General features: G+C 38.1%; 1 protein-coding gene across 4 annotated transcripts in view; it reads right to left on the reverse strand.

Annotated features, from left to right (window-relative positions):
• The window catches only part of SCAI (suppressor of cancer cell invasion), a 67,213-nt gene that overhangs the window by 27,474 nt on the left and 21,452 nt on the right, over positions 1 to 18,287 (reverse strand). For all 4 annotated transcript variants that reach the window (XM_028130808.2, XM_008155287.3, XM_054727400.1 and 1 more), the window contains 3 exons: positions 14,496 to 14,627; positions 1,403 to 1,498; positions 753 to 839 (listed from right to left, as the gene is read on the reverse strand). In XM_028130808.2, coding sequence (XP_027986609.1) covers positions 753 to 839; positions 1,403 to 1,498; positions 14,496 to 14,627 — 315 coding nt within the window. The remainder of the gene's footprint in view (positions 1 to 752; positions 840 to 1,402; positions 1,499 to 14,495; positions 14,628 to 18,287) is intronic.

Raw genomic sequence — 18,287 nt, forward strand, 5'->3', positions numbered from 1 at the left:
TTAATGGTGGGAATTATGGGTGCCATGCCAAAAGACAGGAAGAGGAAGGAATTTTTCTGGCCTAGTAAGTTACAAATGGTCCAAGTCTTTTTATGGCATACCTGGTATTGCTTCATGATAATAAGATTTAGTCCTAAAAGGAGTTCTCTTCTGTCCCTGACTCATGGGTGGGACTACATATAGGTAGTAGGTTTAGAGTTGTGAGTACACGGAACACAGATTTTATTCTGGCATTATTATTAATTATTGCATTATTTTCAATAAGTACAACTGTAGACCTACTTTTGCCAGCCCCTATAGATGCTGCTCTAAGGATATAATCAGAAGTATCATTATCTAATTCATGTAACTTTTTAGACATATCCTATAGGTATGAATCTTAAAATATCCTCCTGAAAACCACGTATTCAAACATAAAAGTTATGATATATCTCTGCACAGTATCAAAACTTAAGTGAAGCCATTACAAACTAGAAATTCATATACCAAAAACCAAGATCTTACTCCTTTAAGTTATAGATGAGTCTGACCAAATGAACTGTTTGGAAGGTGAGCCATTGAAGCAAATAACGTTACTTTGATTATGGAAGGTCAATTCATAATGCAGTCTTAATCAATATGATCTGAATTACTAAGGTTTTCATTTGTAACTCCTTAGTTTTCCCTCCAACCAAGTAATATACCATGCATACTTCCGCATGCTGTGTTTAAATCAGGTCAATGCTTGATTTTCCCATATACAATTCACTTACTAATAATGGTAGTATAGCTGCCCAATCTTAGAAGCAATTTCCCCTATTTGCCACCGCTTCAAGCCATACCGATTATCCAAGACTTGTCTGTTTTATATAGGAAATAAGAAAATAGAAATAAGAGACTATAAATTTCAAAAATAACCAAATCTGTAAACTTAATAGGATAAATGATACCCAATCCAGCATGAAATTTTAAATTCATGAATTCAGATTTATGAATTTTTCATGAGATTGAAACATAATCATTCAATTACATTCAAAAAGCATTTACTAAATGTCCATTTAAGTTGAAACATAAATAGAAACTTCTTTGAGCTTTGTTCATGAAAATTAGAAGCAACACCCTCAAATAGTTTTGGCCAATAAACAACACCTATTTAAAGAATGAAACCATGAATCAGCCAAGCTATACTAGGGTAGAATTCATCTGAACCATTTAACATGTAACATTTTCTTTAAAAATCCTAAGAACTTACATTTTAAAACCTTAAATAAACATTAAAAAATCAATTTGTTTTCATTTGGCTCATGAAGATAAAATATATTAAGATGTATCCAGGTAAAAAGCACAAAGGTAGTAAAAAGGTCAAAACTGTGATTAATACAAAATGGAGTTTCACTCTCCTTTAACTATAAAATTCCTTTACCGGTGCTGCTGCTGGAACTTCCAGAGTTTGGTGTAAACATCAAAAGTTCTTCCAAAATAGGATTGCCACTGCTTCTGCCCATATTGTGGCAAATCTCTGTAAGAACAAATACACGCATTTTAATTTTAAATACCTGCTATTTGGAAACGAAGTCTTGTGATGACAAACTGGATAGATCTAAAAGCGTTTGCATTCAGGCTTTTTTTTTAATGTTATAATTTTTGGAGAACAGCTCTACGAGAAGGTCCAGAGCGTGTTCTTTCCTATCTCTCCCCTACTTCTGACAGCTAATTCTTAGTGCCCCATGAGGAATCCAGTGCTCTCTTCCCTCTCAGGGGTGATCGTATTGCACTCACTTATACAATGACAGCTTCCAAATGTTAATCTCCACCTAAGAACTCCGCACTTTGAAAACACTGCTTTAGGGGCTCTAGAAGTGAAAGCGCAGGTAGTATTGTTCTCAACTATTCTACCCCTTCCCTATAGGTGAAACGACTGCTCCCTGTCTTTGGGCCTGATAGCTACTGTTCCTCCCTTAGAGACAAATACGCTACGATGCAGACACTGGGCCTGCCATGAAACGTGGGATGGTCAATGAAATATAATTGTAAGTTATCTACACCATATCCGAGAAGAAGATCTAAGAGCTATTCCATGGGTCAGCATTTTCACCTTTCCCTCTGACCTAAGACCAAAAACGGGCTGCTCCTCTGCCTGGAACACAGAGCAAGACACATTTCATATAACTTGTGGCTAACACGGGAGCTGGAAATAAGTCTCCATCGCAGTAAGGCACTATAATTTTGGAGTAGTTACCGCAGGCTTACTTAGGAAAAGCCAAGAGAGAAAATGGAACCAGGAGCGGGCTACTGCCATATCAAACACACCATATATGTGAGGCTGTCATCGGGAATGAGCAACAAGTAACTGTGACTGAAGACTGGAAAAATGATGACATATATATAACACAGCGGCAGAACTGTATTTCTGGCAATAACTTGGAAAGCAGATAACGTGACAAATGAACTTGTGGATTTATAGGAGAAAGCCAAGAGATGGTATGCTATTAGCCCTGGATGCTCTTAGTTGTACTTTACAAAATACGAGAGATGAACTCAGAAAAGAACCAGCTGCAAACACGGATGGAAAGGAAAAGAGAAAAGCCACACATTCCAGAACCGGAAATACACAACAGTTTCTAAAGCAGGAGTATAAAAAAGACAATTTGAGAAATGCTAGTTTAAGACTGTGTCGCATCCTCAGGGCAAAACCAAAAGCCTGTGAATAAACATAGGAGAGTGGCCTCAAATATATTCCTTCAGAGGGACAAAACAGATCAAGAAAAAGAATCTAAGGATTTTGCTGACTTGTGGAATTCTGACAAGCTCACGGTATTCATAATAAAGGAAACTAAATCTCGTGAGAGCTATACTGCCAAAGTAATTTGTTTTATAAGGAACAACAATCATTCATTGATTACAGTGTGATACACTTCTTATCCCAGTCTGTGACTTGTCTTCTCATTTTTACTGATATGAGTAGTTATCAAACATATCAATCTTAGTCTTTATGTTTAGTGCTTTTAATATCTTTTTAAAGCAATTCATCCATACAATAACACAGTCTTTGTAAAGATATAAAGTGTTGGCTTTCAAATTTAACTCTTCAACATAACCAAAAATAAATTATATCTGAATGATTTTTAAAAAAATATTATTTTGGCTAATATCATCAGTGTTCCCTTATGCTTGTGTCTCAGCTGTTTAATTTTTTATTCCACTGGTCTGTTTTTCTACTTCCTCATTAACATTCTGTTAATTACTACAGCTTTATAATAAGTCTGGCATGCTTCTTCTTTTTCAAGTGGCTATACTTGGTTCCTGGTACTTGCATATGAATTTTAAAATGAGCTTATCAAAGTTCTAAAACAAAAATCCTAATGGTAGAGTTTTAATGACTGACTTAATCTAAAGATCCATTTTGGAAATTAACAGTATAAAAATAACTTTTCATGTAAATAGTATCCCTTTCCATTTATGTTAAAAATATTGTCACTAAATAAATTTTATAACTTTTTCCATAAAGGTCTAATATTTCTTGGAGCCTTTAATGCAAAGTCTCATATTTTTATCACTTTGGTGAAAGATATCTCTATTTTTAAAAAAACATGTATGTTTTTATTGATTTTAGAGAAAGAAGGAAGGGAGAGGACCAATCCCTTCCACTGATGTTGCCAGATAAACTAGTATTTTTATTTTGGAATCTCTACTCCTTTCAATCAGTTCAATTGTTTATCTCTGTGTTAATATCACTTTGTCTAAGTCAATATCCCTATGATCACAACGGGCACTATTTTCAATTAAGAAAAGAAGCAGGCTATATTTCAGAATGAATCCCTATAACCCAAATGTCTACCAAAATACTTAAAATAGAGAAAACCAATGTTTAGTAGTAAAAGACTTTTAAAATATAAATTCTCTCATTTAAACCTCTTTTAACTTTCAAGTATGAAATAAATCTTTATTTATCTCACATAACTAGATAAGCTGAATGTTCTTGGTACACTATACAATTTCACAGGAATTTGAGGTAGTAGTTTAGATTGGCTGTTTTAGAGGGGAGGGCTGTATATCTTTCCAGATTTTATGCATATACAGTATTAATGTAAACGGTGTTAACTTACTATATCATTACGATTCTTTTCATGTTAACAAATATACACACATGTGCAGCACTGTGTATAATACACATACATGTCTTGGATTGGCAAAAAGAGACCACATACATACACACAGACCTGCTTTTTAAAATTTACTTGGTGAAGGAAACATAATTTCGTGGAAATGAGGTAGTTGCAGAGCAGAAGCAAATACAGCTTGTGTTTGTGTAGCTTTTCCCTTGCACCAGTGGTGTGTCATGCTGCTATTGGTGGCACATGCCCTGTAATTAGGTGAGGTGTATGTTGAAGACACTGGATGGAAGGAGGAAACCTGGCACTACATATGATTCTATCAAGTGCTAAATATTATGAAAGCCTGAGAAAATAATGTGAAATATGATCTGTACAATCAAGGAGCTTATTATTAGGTAGAGAGAAAAGACCAATATATATACAGAAAAAGAGAAAAAAAGCACATTAAACACTAAATTATACAGTACTCGGTAAAAGTAATAGAAGAGTATAGAAAAGAGATTTATTGAGGGTTTGAGTAGTGAGGAAGATAGATTTGGATATGCAAAAGAGAAAGAAGAGATCATCAGAGAGAGAGGGCTACATAAGATATTTAAGAGAAACAAAGGCAATTATAAGCTAATAAAATGTAGCACAAGTCTCGGCCAGACCTCACTCATGCAACTGTGGACAGCGAGTGGAGGATGGCCTCCCTCAAATATCCAGCAGTTGCCTGGGTGGTGGCCATGGTGGGAGGCGACATGTTTCCCATCATCCAACAGGCTAGCTTGAGTCTGTTCATCTGAGACTGGTTGTAAGGATCCGAAGAGCAGTAAAAGAAAGGGCAGTTCGAATATGCATTTTTCTTTTCAAGTCTTTGCATCAAGTCTCTATTGTACCATTGGCCAAAGCAAATCTCATGGCCAAGCCCAGAGTCAGTGTGAGAGGGGATGACTTGTGGGCATGGATATAAGGACAGGAATGAGTTTTCACAATCTATCACAGAGACCTTATGCTTCTTTCTTCCTTCTTTAATTTTGAAAATAATGTATCTCTTGGAAAACAAAGGTACTATAGCCCTAGCTGGTTTGACTCTGTGGATAGAGTGTCGGCTTGCAGACTGAAGGGTCCCGGATTCGATTACAGTCAAGGGCACATGCCCAGGTTGTGGGCTTGATCCCCAATAGGGGGCGTTCAGTTCAGGAGGCAGCCGATCAATGATTCTCTTCCATCATTGATGTTTCTCTCTCTCTCTCTCTCTCTCTCTCTCTCTCTCTCTCTCTCTCTCTCTCTCCTCCCTTCCTCTCCGAAATCAATAAAAATATATGTTTAGCCCTAGCTGGTTTGGGTTTAGCCCTAGCTTGTTTGGCTCAATGGATAGAGCCAAACCAGCTAGGGCTGAAGGGTCCCGGGTTCAATTCTGGTCAAGGGCACATGCCAGGGTTGCGGGCTCGATCCCCAGTAGGGGGACATGCAGGAGGCAGCCAATCAATGATTCTCTCTCATCAATGATATTTCCATCTCTCCTCTCCCTCTCCCTTCCTCTCTGAAATCAATAAAAATATATTTTAAAAATATATATAAAACAAGAAGTAAAAAAATACCCTATTGCTTCTCCCCTCAATTCTAGCCCCCACTGCGAATGTATTTTATATGTACATTTAATATATATGTGAGTTTTTCTATTATTTTAAATAAATGGGATCCAACTATATATAAAGTTTTATAACATGCCTTTTTTTATAATATAACATGCCTTTTTTATTTACTAATATGTCATGTTTCTTTAATGAATACAGAATTATATCAATATTTACTATGTACAATCAATATATATAAAAAGCCCATGGCCCTAATGCCGTAACAACCAAAGACTGGCACGGGTGGGCAGAGCTGTGAGTGTGGTGAGGCGGCAGGCGGGTGGGAGGGGCTGCAAGCACGGCGAGGCCACGTGGGTGGGCAGGGCCACGCGATTTTGCGTGCTGGGCTTCTAGTGTAGTATATAATGAACCACTTTAACTAATCCCTCCTGATGGACATTTATATTGCTTCCAGCTTTTCCCTGTTATAAGATGCAATAAACATCTTCATATTTAACAAACTTGAATAGTTATGTGATACTAGAGGCCCAGTGCACGAAATTTGTGCATGGGTAAGGTCCCTAGGCCTGGCAAACAATCAGGCCAATCTGCAGGGCAACTGGCAGGGCACTCAGGGGACCCCCACTGGCACCTGCCTTGGCCGGCCTGGTGCTGCCCACTCGCTGGCCCTGCCTCCTGCCACCGCCGCCTGTCGCCTCCCTCTGCAGGGCGACTGGCAGGGCGATCAGGGGGCCCCTGCTGGCACCCGTCTTGGCTGGCCTGGGGCCTATGGACAGCTCCTGCGTTGAGCGTCTGTCCCCTGGTAGTCAGTGCGACCGGTCATTCCGCCATTCAGTCGATTTGCATATTAGGCTTTTATTATATAGGCTGAGTGAGAGGTAAATTTCTGTAAGTGGAACTGATGAGTTAACAGAAGATTCACATTTCTGTACCAGATGTTAAAAAAAATGAGTAAAAAAACAAAAGGTTTTCCCAAAATTTCAGGCACACACAAGGAGAATAAGCTAGTAATTGCATTTTTTAATCCATTTCCATTATCCTTATGATAAGTAAAAACTCATTTCAGATTACAGAAATTGGTTAACTATAGATACTAGTTTCCACATTTATTGCAAGTTTTCCTCTTTTTCCTGTCTCCAGGGATCTCTAGTAAGAAGCTGCATTAGGAAGAGCTAATCAGATATTTAAAAATGGAAGTTGCTGCTAGAATCTTTAAGACTCCTATCAACTAGCTGCTGCCAAGAAGACTGCACTATTACATAAAAGCATTAGGCAGCCACATCACCTTCATGAGACCTGACAACTCCTGGGTGCATCTTTAAAGATACCGTGTAAAGTCTTTAGGCAAATTTTCAAGTTAAGCATTTGCCTGCAAGTTCCTTTAAGTTTCTAAAACTGACAAATTTAATAAACCTCAGTTATATCTTATTAAGAGAGAAAACAGAATCAGAACTCTGTGGGTTTTTTTTCAGACTACAAAACTTCAGATAGTTAATGACTGAGTTTTATGGGAAGGGAATTTTGTATAAGAGCTAAAAGCACATAAAAAGTGATCTAAAGGCTAGAACAAAGTTCCTGACAGTAAGTCATAATATACAAATATTTTATGATTTATTGGCTAAATTCTATACTATTTTCCTTAATAGAACTTAGAACATCTACCACTCCAGTCTCAAGACTTGCTATAAAGATAGCAATTTCTTTTTGGAAATAGGGTTTAAATTTTTTTAAAATTCCTAAAAGGATAAGTCCTATGATCACCCTTTTTCTAATGAGACCTCTATCATGAAAATTAATATAGAAAACCATTGTAATATGATTAGGGTCTAAATTAAGGTATTTTATGAAGAGTTTTAGACAAATTCCTCTACTATTCAGAGATTGACTCTGGTTTTAAACTCAGAATATATCATTTGGTCTTTATTACTGTCAGCAGAGATGGGAAATTAATGGTCCATAGAATTAAACGAAATGCGGCTCTGTGAATTATCCTGTAAGCTAAATGGCCTTATATTTCACTTCTTGCCAAGGCACCTGTGTCATAAATTGGCTGCTCTTATTCTTTTCCCATGGCTTTAGAGGAAATGAAAGTATGACAATGATCTCCCTTTTTTAAAATTCTCCACTCTCAACAAAAGTTAGGAAATTATGGCAGGAAAGAAGTGTAGTACAGATGATTAAACCTGACTCTCAGAGATGCTTTAAATGTAATGTTGAGATGTCAAAACTTAGGAACTTTCTCCCAAGTTTTTACAATTCAACCCTCTTTACTAAATTGAACCAGCCAAAATCATGGATGCCTACCCCGTACCTCAGAATATGAGTGTGCCTGGAGACGGGCTGTAAAGAGATAAGCAAGCATGAGGCCTATAGGGTGGGCCCTAAAACAATTGACTCGTGTTCTTATAAGAAGGAGATTAGGATGCACAGAGGGACACCAGGGGTGCCCATGCAAAGAGGGACTGCCCCATGAGAACACAGCAAGAAAAGGGCCACCTACAAGCCAAGGAGAGAGGCCTCAGCAAGAACCAAGCCTGCTGACACCTTGATCGTGAACTTCTAGCCTCCAGAACTGAGACAATACATTTCTGTTGCTTAAGCCACTCAGTTTGTGGTATTTTGTTATGACAGCCAAGTGATAAGGTGCCCCTCAAATCCTAACGTACAGGTGGGTGGGGACAAATCAACAACAGCCAAGACCTGCAGGCTATCGGCATCTGTACAGGAAGAGCCAGGAGAAACAAATGGGACATCTGATGGGCTGTGAAGAAGAGAACCCCAAAGTAGCTGACTTGAATCCACTGCACAGCACACTGGACCATTGTGAGAACAGAATCTAAAAGTGGGAGCGACTTTGCCTGAGCCAATAGCCACATGTGGCTACGGAGTGCTTGAAATGTGGCTAATCTGAACGGAAATGTATGTAAGTATAAAACACTCGGTGTACTTCCAAGACTAAGTATGGAAAAAAAAGAATGTAAAAGATCTCAATTTTCCTATATTGATTACATACTGAAATAAAATATTTTTGATACAATGGATCAAATAAAAGATATTAAAATTAACTTTTCACTTTTCTTTTTACATTTAAAAAATCTGGCTGCTAGAAAATTTTAAGTCCCATTTGTGGCACACATTAAAATTTTATTAGTCAATGCTTCTTCTCTAGATCACTCTGGTGGCAGTCTGCCTCAAAGTCAAGGGCGATTTTTTTTTTTTAAATAAGGACAATTCTTTTGAGTGGGAAGCCATATAAAATGAAAGCACACAGTACAAACCTGTACAATAGTGTAGGGTATTATTTCTGAATAACATATACCTTACTTTACCAGCTTGTGAAACTTGCCTCTGGGAAAGTATTAATGTTTTGAAAGAGAAGGAAGAGGAAGGGGAAAGAGAGGAAGGAGAGGGAGACAATGTGGCAAACTGGTAATTTCTCAGTTATCCTTTCCTCTTTAGGAGCCAGGGCTTCCGAAAAATAAGCTTTTAAAGGAAGCATTGTAGATGATTTCTTCTTTAACGTAAAATATTGGGAGCACATTTAATTCAAATAATTTCTGCCATGATTTTTATTTAAGACCATTACACTTCACGTTGGTGTACGTCTCTGTACATATATACACTCATGGGCTCCAACGCTTATTTTGGCTTGCTGTATTTGCTCCTTTGGAATCAAATAATTAGTGACTTGGAGGCCTCTGCTGTTTCAAAGCACCAAAGTCATGGATATCAGTGGTAGACACAGCTGTGTGTCTCAAATATGTCTCAAGATGCTGCCTTGTATAATCCCACCAAGTAGTCCATGCTGCTTTGTCACCATGGCAACCAGAACCCTGCAAGCACTTGGGCTTTGATCATTTTTCTGACAGTATTCAAAGCTATTTCTAACACTTCATTACTACTGTAACTACATGCAAGAGCTATTTTAAGCACAACACCATTCATTCTGCCCATTTCTCACTCTCTGGACTATGATTCCTTACACAGTAAGTGGAAAGAAGTTTATTTATCATGCACATATTATCAGAAGGTATTTTCAGGAAGAAGAAAAAAAAAAAGCTCCATTAAGACAGTCACAGCTGGGAAACTGAAAAGTCTCTGACAACTTGGATGAATGGCTTAATATAAGGTGAAAATACATATCTTTGAGAGTAAAAAGAGAATTTATTATACCCAAATAAGATATTCTATAGGAACTCTCAGGCCTTTCATGCACTGAAATGCACTTTCTCACTCTGTACATAAAGAGTTAGAGTCTAGGTGAGCGGGAACATGAGAGGTTGCCAAGGTGCTGTATGTTCTATTTCTTTACCCAATTACCAGCCACATGGATGTATTCAGTCTGTAAAAAAATACCCTTATTTATACTTCCCTACAAGTACATGACACTGCACTAACAAGTTCAATTACCAGTTTGTGAACTCAAGAAAGAAAGAGAAAACAAATAGGAAAGCTAACCAAAAGATGAGCTCAAACAATGAAAGGAATGCCGGGAAAGAAGGGCCAATGTTAAAAGCTGATGCTATTCAGCTGGATTCCCACTTCACTCCATTTCCCCAAATGCAAACACTGGTCCAGAACCACTACCAATATATTTCTTGTTCTCTATAAGCTCTTTGATCCTGTTTTCTATTCAGACCAAAACAAATATAAAAAGGGAGGGAATAAAAAAAAAACAAAAAAAACACCTTTTTAAAAAATTATTCCCAAAGAAATTGTCTCTATTTCAAAGAAATGCCCAAAACCTAGTCAATATTTGAAAGTAGAAAGGTGTTTAATTTACTGGGTATACTGGTTAATAATGCAGATTTTATAATCAAAGAAAACACGACAATTTCAAGAGAAACATCAAAAGTGCTTTATTCAAAGTAATGTCCATCGCTAGCTACACATTTCCCCCATCTTTCAGGTAATTTGTGGATACCGTCCCAATAGAACTTTTCTTGTTTTGAGGCAAACCATTCAGACCCAATTTTCCACTTCTTTGTACGTTTTGAAGTGCTGCTCAGAAAGTGCGTGTGCCATCGATCGGAACAAGTGGTCATCTGAAGGAGCAAGGTCTGGTGAATACGGCGGGTGGGTTAATACTTCCCAGGCAAGATCTTTTAACGTGTCTTTAACTGGTTTTGAAGTGTGTGATGGTTATGTTATCATGAAGCAAAATTACTTTGCCGTGACCCATTCTGGTCATTTCACAATCAAAGCGTGGTTCAAATTGATTATTTGTTTTCGGTAGTGATCAATATTAACGGTTTTGCCTAGTTTTAGAAGCTCATAATACACCACACCTTCCTGATCCCACCAAACGCAGAGCATTGTCTTCTTTCCGAAGCGATTTGGCCTTGCAGTCGATGTTGATTGTTGACCTGGATCAACCCATGATTTTGTGCATTTGGGATTCTCAAAATAAATCCACTTTTCATCGCCAGTCACAATTCGATGCAAAAAAGACTTTCTTTCGTGCCGTTGAAGCAACATTTTACTTATCACTTTTCGGTTTTCCATTTGTCTTTCGTTCAGTTGATGTGGCACCCATTTTCCTTCCTTTAAAATCTTTCCCATTGCTTGTAATCGATCGGAAATTGTTTGCTGAGCAACATTTAATCTTTCTGCAAGTTGTTTTTGAGTTTGACACGCATCTTCATCAAATAATGCTTGTAATTGTTGGTCTTCAAACTTTTTCGGTTGACCTGGACGTTTTTTGTCTTTCACATCGAAATCATCACTTTTAAAGCGTTTAAACCAGCGTTCATCGAAATCATCACTTTTAAAGCGTTTAAACCAGCGTTCACAAGTATCTTGAGATGGAGCATGTTCACCATAAGCTTCCCGAAGCTTTCAGCAGCACTTTTCTTCAAAATAAAGTAATGAATTAAAACTTCCCGCAAATGCTCTTTTTTTGGCATAAAATTCGACATTTTTAAGCGTAAAAATATCTATGATGTTAACACCTTCAGAAAATTTGACATATGAAGTTTTGAAGCTTGTTGTCAATACAACAAAATAGCATACATATCAAATCGCATATATATCAACATACGTGTAACTCCATCTATTGAAAAAAATCCGTTTTATTAACCGCTACACCTAGTATCTGCTCAAAGAGCTTTGGACCAGAACTGGGAAGTGGTGTGGAGCATGCCACCGGTGCCTCCAACCCCCTCATGGGGAACTCGGTACAGACCTGCGGGACTGATAAACAGAGGCCTTTCCCACTGCTTTCCAATCAAGGACTAATACTGAACAAAACCTTTCATTTCTATAAACAAGCACAGAAAATACACAACTCAAGTGCACCAGACTGAGAAAATCAGCACCCCCAGAGGGAAAAGGCCAAATGGGCACTAAGAGCAAACAGGACTCACCACATTTATTTAATACAGAATATTTTATTAAAAAAAAATATATCATTTAAAATATATTGTTTTTACATTTAACTACATATCATAGGCAACTTTTCATTTATATTTTCACCAAAATCCTTTCAATAGTTTTATATATACCATGTGTATATATAAAATGAATTTTCTTTAAAAGTGAAAAGAAAAAGAGCCAAAATACTAATCTCTCAGTAAATCATAGACCTGCACTGCCACTGGCCACACTTCTCTCAAACAAAAACCCCAAAACAATCAGAGAATATATATGCTTATTCACCACAGGTACATATTTTTGTAGAAATAATTAAGCTTGTTTAAACTGAAGAGGGCCCTTCACATAATACCTAGTTTTAAGAAAAGCAGTACTGCAAAAAAACACGGATATAAAATGACGAGATGAAACACGTCGGGCATATGGGAGACAAATTTGAGACATGAGAGGATGCTCAACATCATTAGTCATTAGGGAAACGCAAATCACAACTCATGTGTGGATATAAAACTGAAACTCATAGACACAGGCAGACAACAGTATGGTGATTATCAGAGGGAAGGGCATGGGGGGTAGTAAAGGGTAAAGGGGCCAAATATATGGTGATGGAAGATGATGTGACTTTGGGTAGTGGTCACAGTGCAATATACAGATCATGTATCATAGAAATTGACATTTGAAACCTATATGACCCTATTAATCAATGTCACCCTAAAAATTTTAATAAAACCCACAATGAGATACCACTTCACACCCCCTTTGATGGTTATCATACAAAAGACAGATAATAACAATTGTTGGTGATGATGTGAAGAAAATTGAACCCTCATTCACTGCTGGTGATGTAGCCTCTTTGAAAAACAGTCTTTTTTCCCCTAAGTATATACTCATGAGAACTAAAAATATATGTCCACACAAAACCGTGTACACAAATGTTCATAGTAGTATTATTCATAGCAGCCAAAAAGGGAAAATAATTCAAACATCCATCAACAGATAACTGAATAAACAAAATATAGTAAATCTGTACAATGGAATATTAATCTATAATGAAGAGTAATGACATACTGATACATGTTACTACATAGATGAACCTCAAAAAATACTTTATTTTGTGAAAGAAGCCAATCACAAAAGACCACATATTGTATGAGTCTATTTATATGAAATGTCCAAAATATGTAAATCCATAGAAACAGAAAGTTGGTTAGGGGATTAGGAACTAGGGGCAATTGAGAGTCACTGCTAATGGGTATGGGGTTTCTTTTGGGGTGATTAATGTTCTAAAATTAGATTATGGTGATAGTTGCACAATACTAAGTATAATAAACCATCCTATATAATAAAAGACTAATATGCAAATTGACCAAACAGCAGAACAACCGGTTGCTATGAAACACACTGACCAACAGGGGGCAGATGCTCAATGCAGGAGCTGTCCCCTGGTGGTCAGTGTGCTCCCACAGGGGGAGCGACACTCAGCCAGAAACCAGGGTCATGGCTGGCGAGCGCAGCAGTGGTGGTGGGAGCCTCTCCTGCCTCCGCAGCAGCACTAAGGAAGTTCGACTGATGGCTTAGGCCCTCTCCCTATGGGCTACACTTTTGTTTGAGAGAAGTGTGGTCTATGGGGAGAGGGCCTAAGCCATCAGCCGGACATCCCCTGAGGGCTCCTGGACTGCGAGAGGGTGCAGTCCAGGCTGAGGGACTCCCCCCCGCCCCGCCCCACTCCAAGTGTATGAATTTTGTGTACCGGGCCTCCTCTAGTATAATTGTAAACTCTGAATGGGTGAATTTTTAGTGTATGAACTATAGCTCTCTAAATTGGAGGGAGAGGAGAAGAAAAAGCAGGGCTGTGAGATTTAAATAGAACACAACGGTACAAAATTATTTACCCACTACACACAGGAACACATCAACAAAGACACATGTGGACAAAAGTGCATATAGCTTCTGCTGCCAGTCTGGTCAGGGCTTGCACAGCTAAAGTAAAAATAACGCTGTCTAAGACACTCTGTCATTACTGCAGTCAATGGTATTTTATCCAAAGAAAAAGAAAGAATAAAAGAAACAAGCAAATAAACAAGTGTACAAAGACTGCAACGGGAGAGAGGCCCACATTCACCTGCATTATGCATTTGTAGGCTCCTTAGCCCTCCATACCCCAATATGTAAGATCAGATGTAAATCGGGCATAATGTGGACTAATGTATATAAACCCATGGAACAACAGCTCTCCTTAACTCGAGTACAATACTAAGTTACCCTCTTTTCCTATTGTTTTTTCATCTGAGAATGAAGAAACAGTGTCAAAGAAAAAAAGCATGATCACTTCTAGTACAGGTATTTATGCAACATTCTATCCGTAACTTTCAGAAAGGTACCATACTTCAGCCATGGGGGAAAATACACAGAACTAGAGGAAAATGTAAGGTATCAGCAGTCCACTAACCTTAACCCATTGAACAGCTGCTTCGATTTATCCAGAAGATAACAAAAATCAGTGACTGTTTTCCTCTCTCCCTGTGGGATGTCATCTTCAGCACCTCCTGAGGTCATGATTTCTTGAAGAGCAAATTCAGTCCTGCAAGAAAACACATGTCCATTACCCAAGAAGGTGAAAATAAAAAGAGAAACAGACCTTAGCTATACCATCTGATAACACTTTTTTTTCCAAGATGGAGAATTCTTCTGATTACATGCAAACCATCAGATAGTTTAAATGTACGATGGTGTGGGAGACCAGATAATCTCGTATTATCGGGGGGAATGAAAATTGTTACATCCACTTGGAAAGAGAGTTTTAGAATAGTCTTTCATCCAATAAATATTATTTGAAGGACTATCACATTCCAGGTACTCCTTTACATGGTTCAGAATGAAAAAATGTTTATCTTTTTAACCTAGTTATCTATTTGTTCCCTTCTACAAATCCATTCAGAAAAATAATCCTACAAATGGAAAACATAGGTGTCATGTCTTCTTTATCCATTTATCTACTGAGGGACACCTAGGTGGCTTCCATATTTTGTCTTTTGTAAATAATGATGCAATGAACATAGGGGTGCATAAATCTTTTTGAATTAGTCTTTCGATTTCTTTGGATAAATACCCAGAAGTGGGATTGCTGGGTCATATAGTAGTTCTGTTTTTAATTTATTCTTTTTTATTTTTAAATTACAGTTGACATACAATATTGTGTTAGTTTCAAGTGTACAATTTTAATTTTTTGAGGAATCTCCATACTATTTCTCATAGTAGCCACACCAGTTTACAATCCCACAATAGGATTGTCTGGTCTCTCATCCCAATGCTTAAATCTATGGGTTCTACCTCTCTTTTAAGACTCAGGAGAGCTGGGAGTCTATATTTTTAAGAATTATTTTAACCATTTCTAATAAATTCCATTTGAAAATCAGCCTTAAGAGAACTTTTTAAAAATTAGTTTTCTTTCTCATTGTTTTTTAAAATAATGGATATGCATTTGGCCTATTTCAAATAACTGATATGTAAAAAGACTTAACTAAGGAACTAATCAGTCCTGGGGGAGGGGGGGAATCTTAGATGAAAGTGAGTTCACGCGGTCTCAGTGACCCATACCTAGGAAAGGGTGGGTCAGCCTGCTCAGCAGTCATGTAGTGCCCGGGAATAAAGAAATCATTTCTGAGTGTCTAGACTTGAACTCAATTCTAGAATGACTACAACCAGCAACCCCCTTCGGCACTATACTGTACACCAAGCATGTCAAACCCGCGGCCGGCGAGTTTGACATGCTTGCTGTACACAGTAGGAGCTTAAAAATATATTTCTAATGAACAATATGAACACTGCAGAATCTTATCCTGCCCTGTGCAAGATAAGATTGTATCAAGGCCTCTAGAAAGGTCTGTATTTCAAGGGGAGAAAAAAGGAGGAAAAGAAGAGAATAAGAGGGGGAGGAAGAGAAAAAGGAGGAGGAGGAGGAAAAAAAAAAGAAAAACCATTTTTCCCAAGACATGAATTTTAGTAGCAGCCTAATGAGCTATTCATGAATCTGTCCATTTCTTTATATCTCCACTGTCACCATCCTAATCTCAATCAGTATCATCTATCATGGAGCCTTTTAAAAAAGGTTTTAAAAATCTTAAAAAAGGAAAAAAAAGAAATGGCAGCATCTGTCTGTCTATTCTTGCTGCTATAACAAAATACCACAGACTGGATGGCTTATAGACAACAGGAATTTATTTCTCACAGCTCTGGAGGCTGGAGGCCTGAGATCAGGGTGCCGGCCTGGTGGGGTAAGGCTCTCTTCTAGCTGCACAGTTCTCGCTGTATCCTCACATACTAGAAAGGGGCTCAAGGATGTCTCAGGAACTTTTTTTTTAAATGTTTTTAATTGATTTGAGAAAGGGAGAGGGAGAGAAGCATTGACAGAAGAGAGAAACATCGATCTGCTGCCTCCTGTATGCACCCCAACCAGGGATCAAGCCCGCATTCCCGGACATGTGCCCTGACTGGGATTCCAACCAGTGACTACCTTTCAGTGCACAGGACGACGCTCAACCAACTGAGCCACACCTGCCAGGCGCCTCTGGAGCTGTTTCTAAGGCATTGATCCCATGAAGTCCCGCCCTCATGACTTGAGCACCTCCCAAAGGCCCCACCAATTACCTGTGGGGGGTAGAATTTCAACATGAGTTTTGGGTAAGGTGACCAACGTCCCGCTTTTGGCGGGACAGTCCCGATTTTTTAACAATTTGTCCCGCGTCCCGCGGCATTTTAAAAAGTCCCGATTTTTGGAAAGAATGCACGACAAGCTAGGGAACGGTGGGAGAACGGGAAGGGAATATACGGTTTTCGGCAGCCATGTGGCTATTTAGCCAGGATATGAGTTTTATATTATTTCTGTTAATTTTATAATGTTAAACTTTAATAATAACAAATAATTGTTGAGAACTGATTATCGAGAACTGCTTATCAAAGTTCGCATTGTTGATCAGTTGTTAGAATTCGACCACCATTGTTTGGACTTAATGAACAACGGCATTTTTTGGGATTGGCAACAGCGAAAACATTTTGTAACTGTCTCTCAGACGATACACATCGTACTGCGTGCTAGTAAGCTAGTTAAACAAGTGATGTCATTACAAATCAGCTATTCAGATAATTTAGGTAAGTAATTTATTTACTTATTTCATAAATACATAAATTTTCTTGAATTTAGCAGACAGTACTCGTATTATTTATACTTTATAGTGGCGGCAAAAAGTCTAGCGCCGGCCTTGAAAGTGACACTTACGACTTACGTTACGGCAAATTCATGACCTTTTAAACAACGACAGCAATCTACTAAAAAAAATTCACTCAAATGAGAAATATGCCAAAGAATAAAATAATACTATACATATTTTTTATTTATTATATTTGTAAATTGTACTTATGTTGAAATTTAAAAAATATATTACAATACCATTTTTGCGTTCTATGAAAATTTTTGTTACTCCATATAGACCAAATTTTTAATCAAGAACACCCCCCGCCCCCGGTCAATGGTGTCCCGCTTTACCAATGTTAAAATCTGGTCACCTTAGTTTTGGGGGAACACAAGTACTCAGACCACATCAGCACCCTCAAAACAAACATCCTTAAACCAAGGTGTCCAGTGGTGTGACCTTGGCAGTAATTCCAGATCTCTGAATTCCCTCGGTTCCTGCCTGTTTTCAGAACCGGATCAGTGCTGTGAGGTACTTGACAACCTTCCAATAAATTCCTTTTCTGCTTAAATTGGCTGGAATTAGGGCCTGTAATGCTCAACCAAGAACCTTTCCTGAAACAATGCCATGCCTTTTTCCTTTCTTTTTTTAAAATTACCTGTCACTCACTAAGTATAGCCTTCCAAAACTGCATATAATTTAAAAGCTGAAATTCTAAATGCCATTCACATCATCAACCTCTTGAAAACAGCCTGCAAATCGAACAATGAGTTTTACTTATTACTTTGATTAAATCCAATCTTCTACCTACTCTGAGCTTGCATCTCAGCAGCTAACCATGGCTGAAGAAACGCAATCATACTGAATGGGCTCATTTTCAATTCAGGACCTCAGAATGGGCACTCCCACCACATTCCCTTCATTCCTTCACTCTTTACCTTCCTAGAGCACTGTTTCACACCTTCTCCGCTCTCCTCAAACATCGCTCTCCTCAAACATCCCCCATCTCTGCCCCATCCTCACTTTCAGCTGATGGCAACTGTTCTATGGTT

This window comes from Eptesicus fuscus, chromosome 15 (assembly GCF_027574615.1).
Source record: "Eptesicus fuscus isolate TK198812 chromosome 15, DD_ASM_mEF_20220401, whole genome shotgun sequence".
Lineage (NCBI taxonomy): Eukaryota > Metazoa > Chordata > Mammalia > Chiroptera > Vespertilionidae > Eptesicus > Eptesicus fuscus.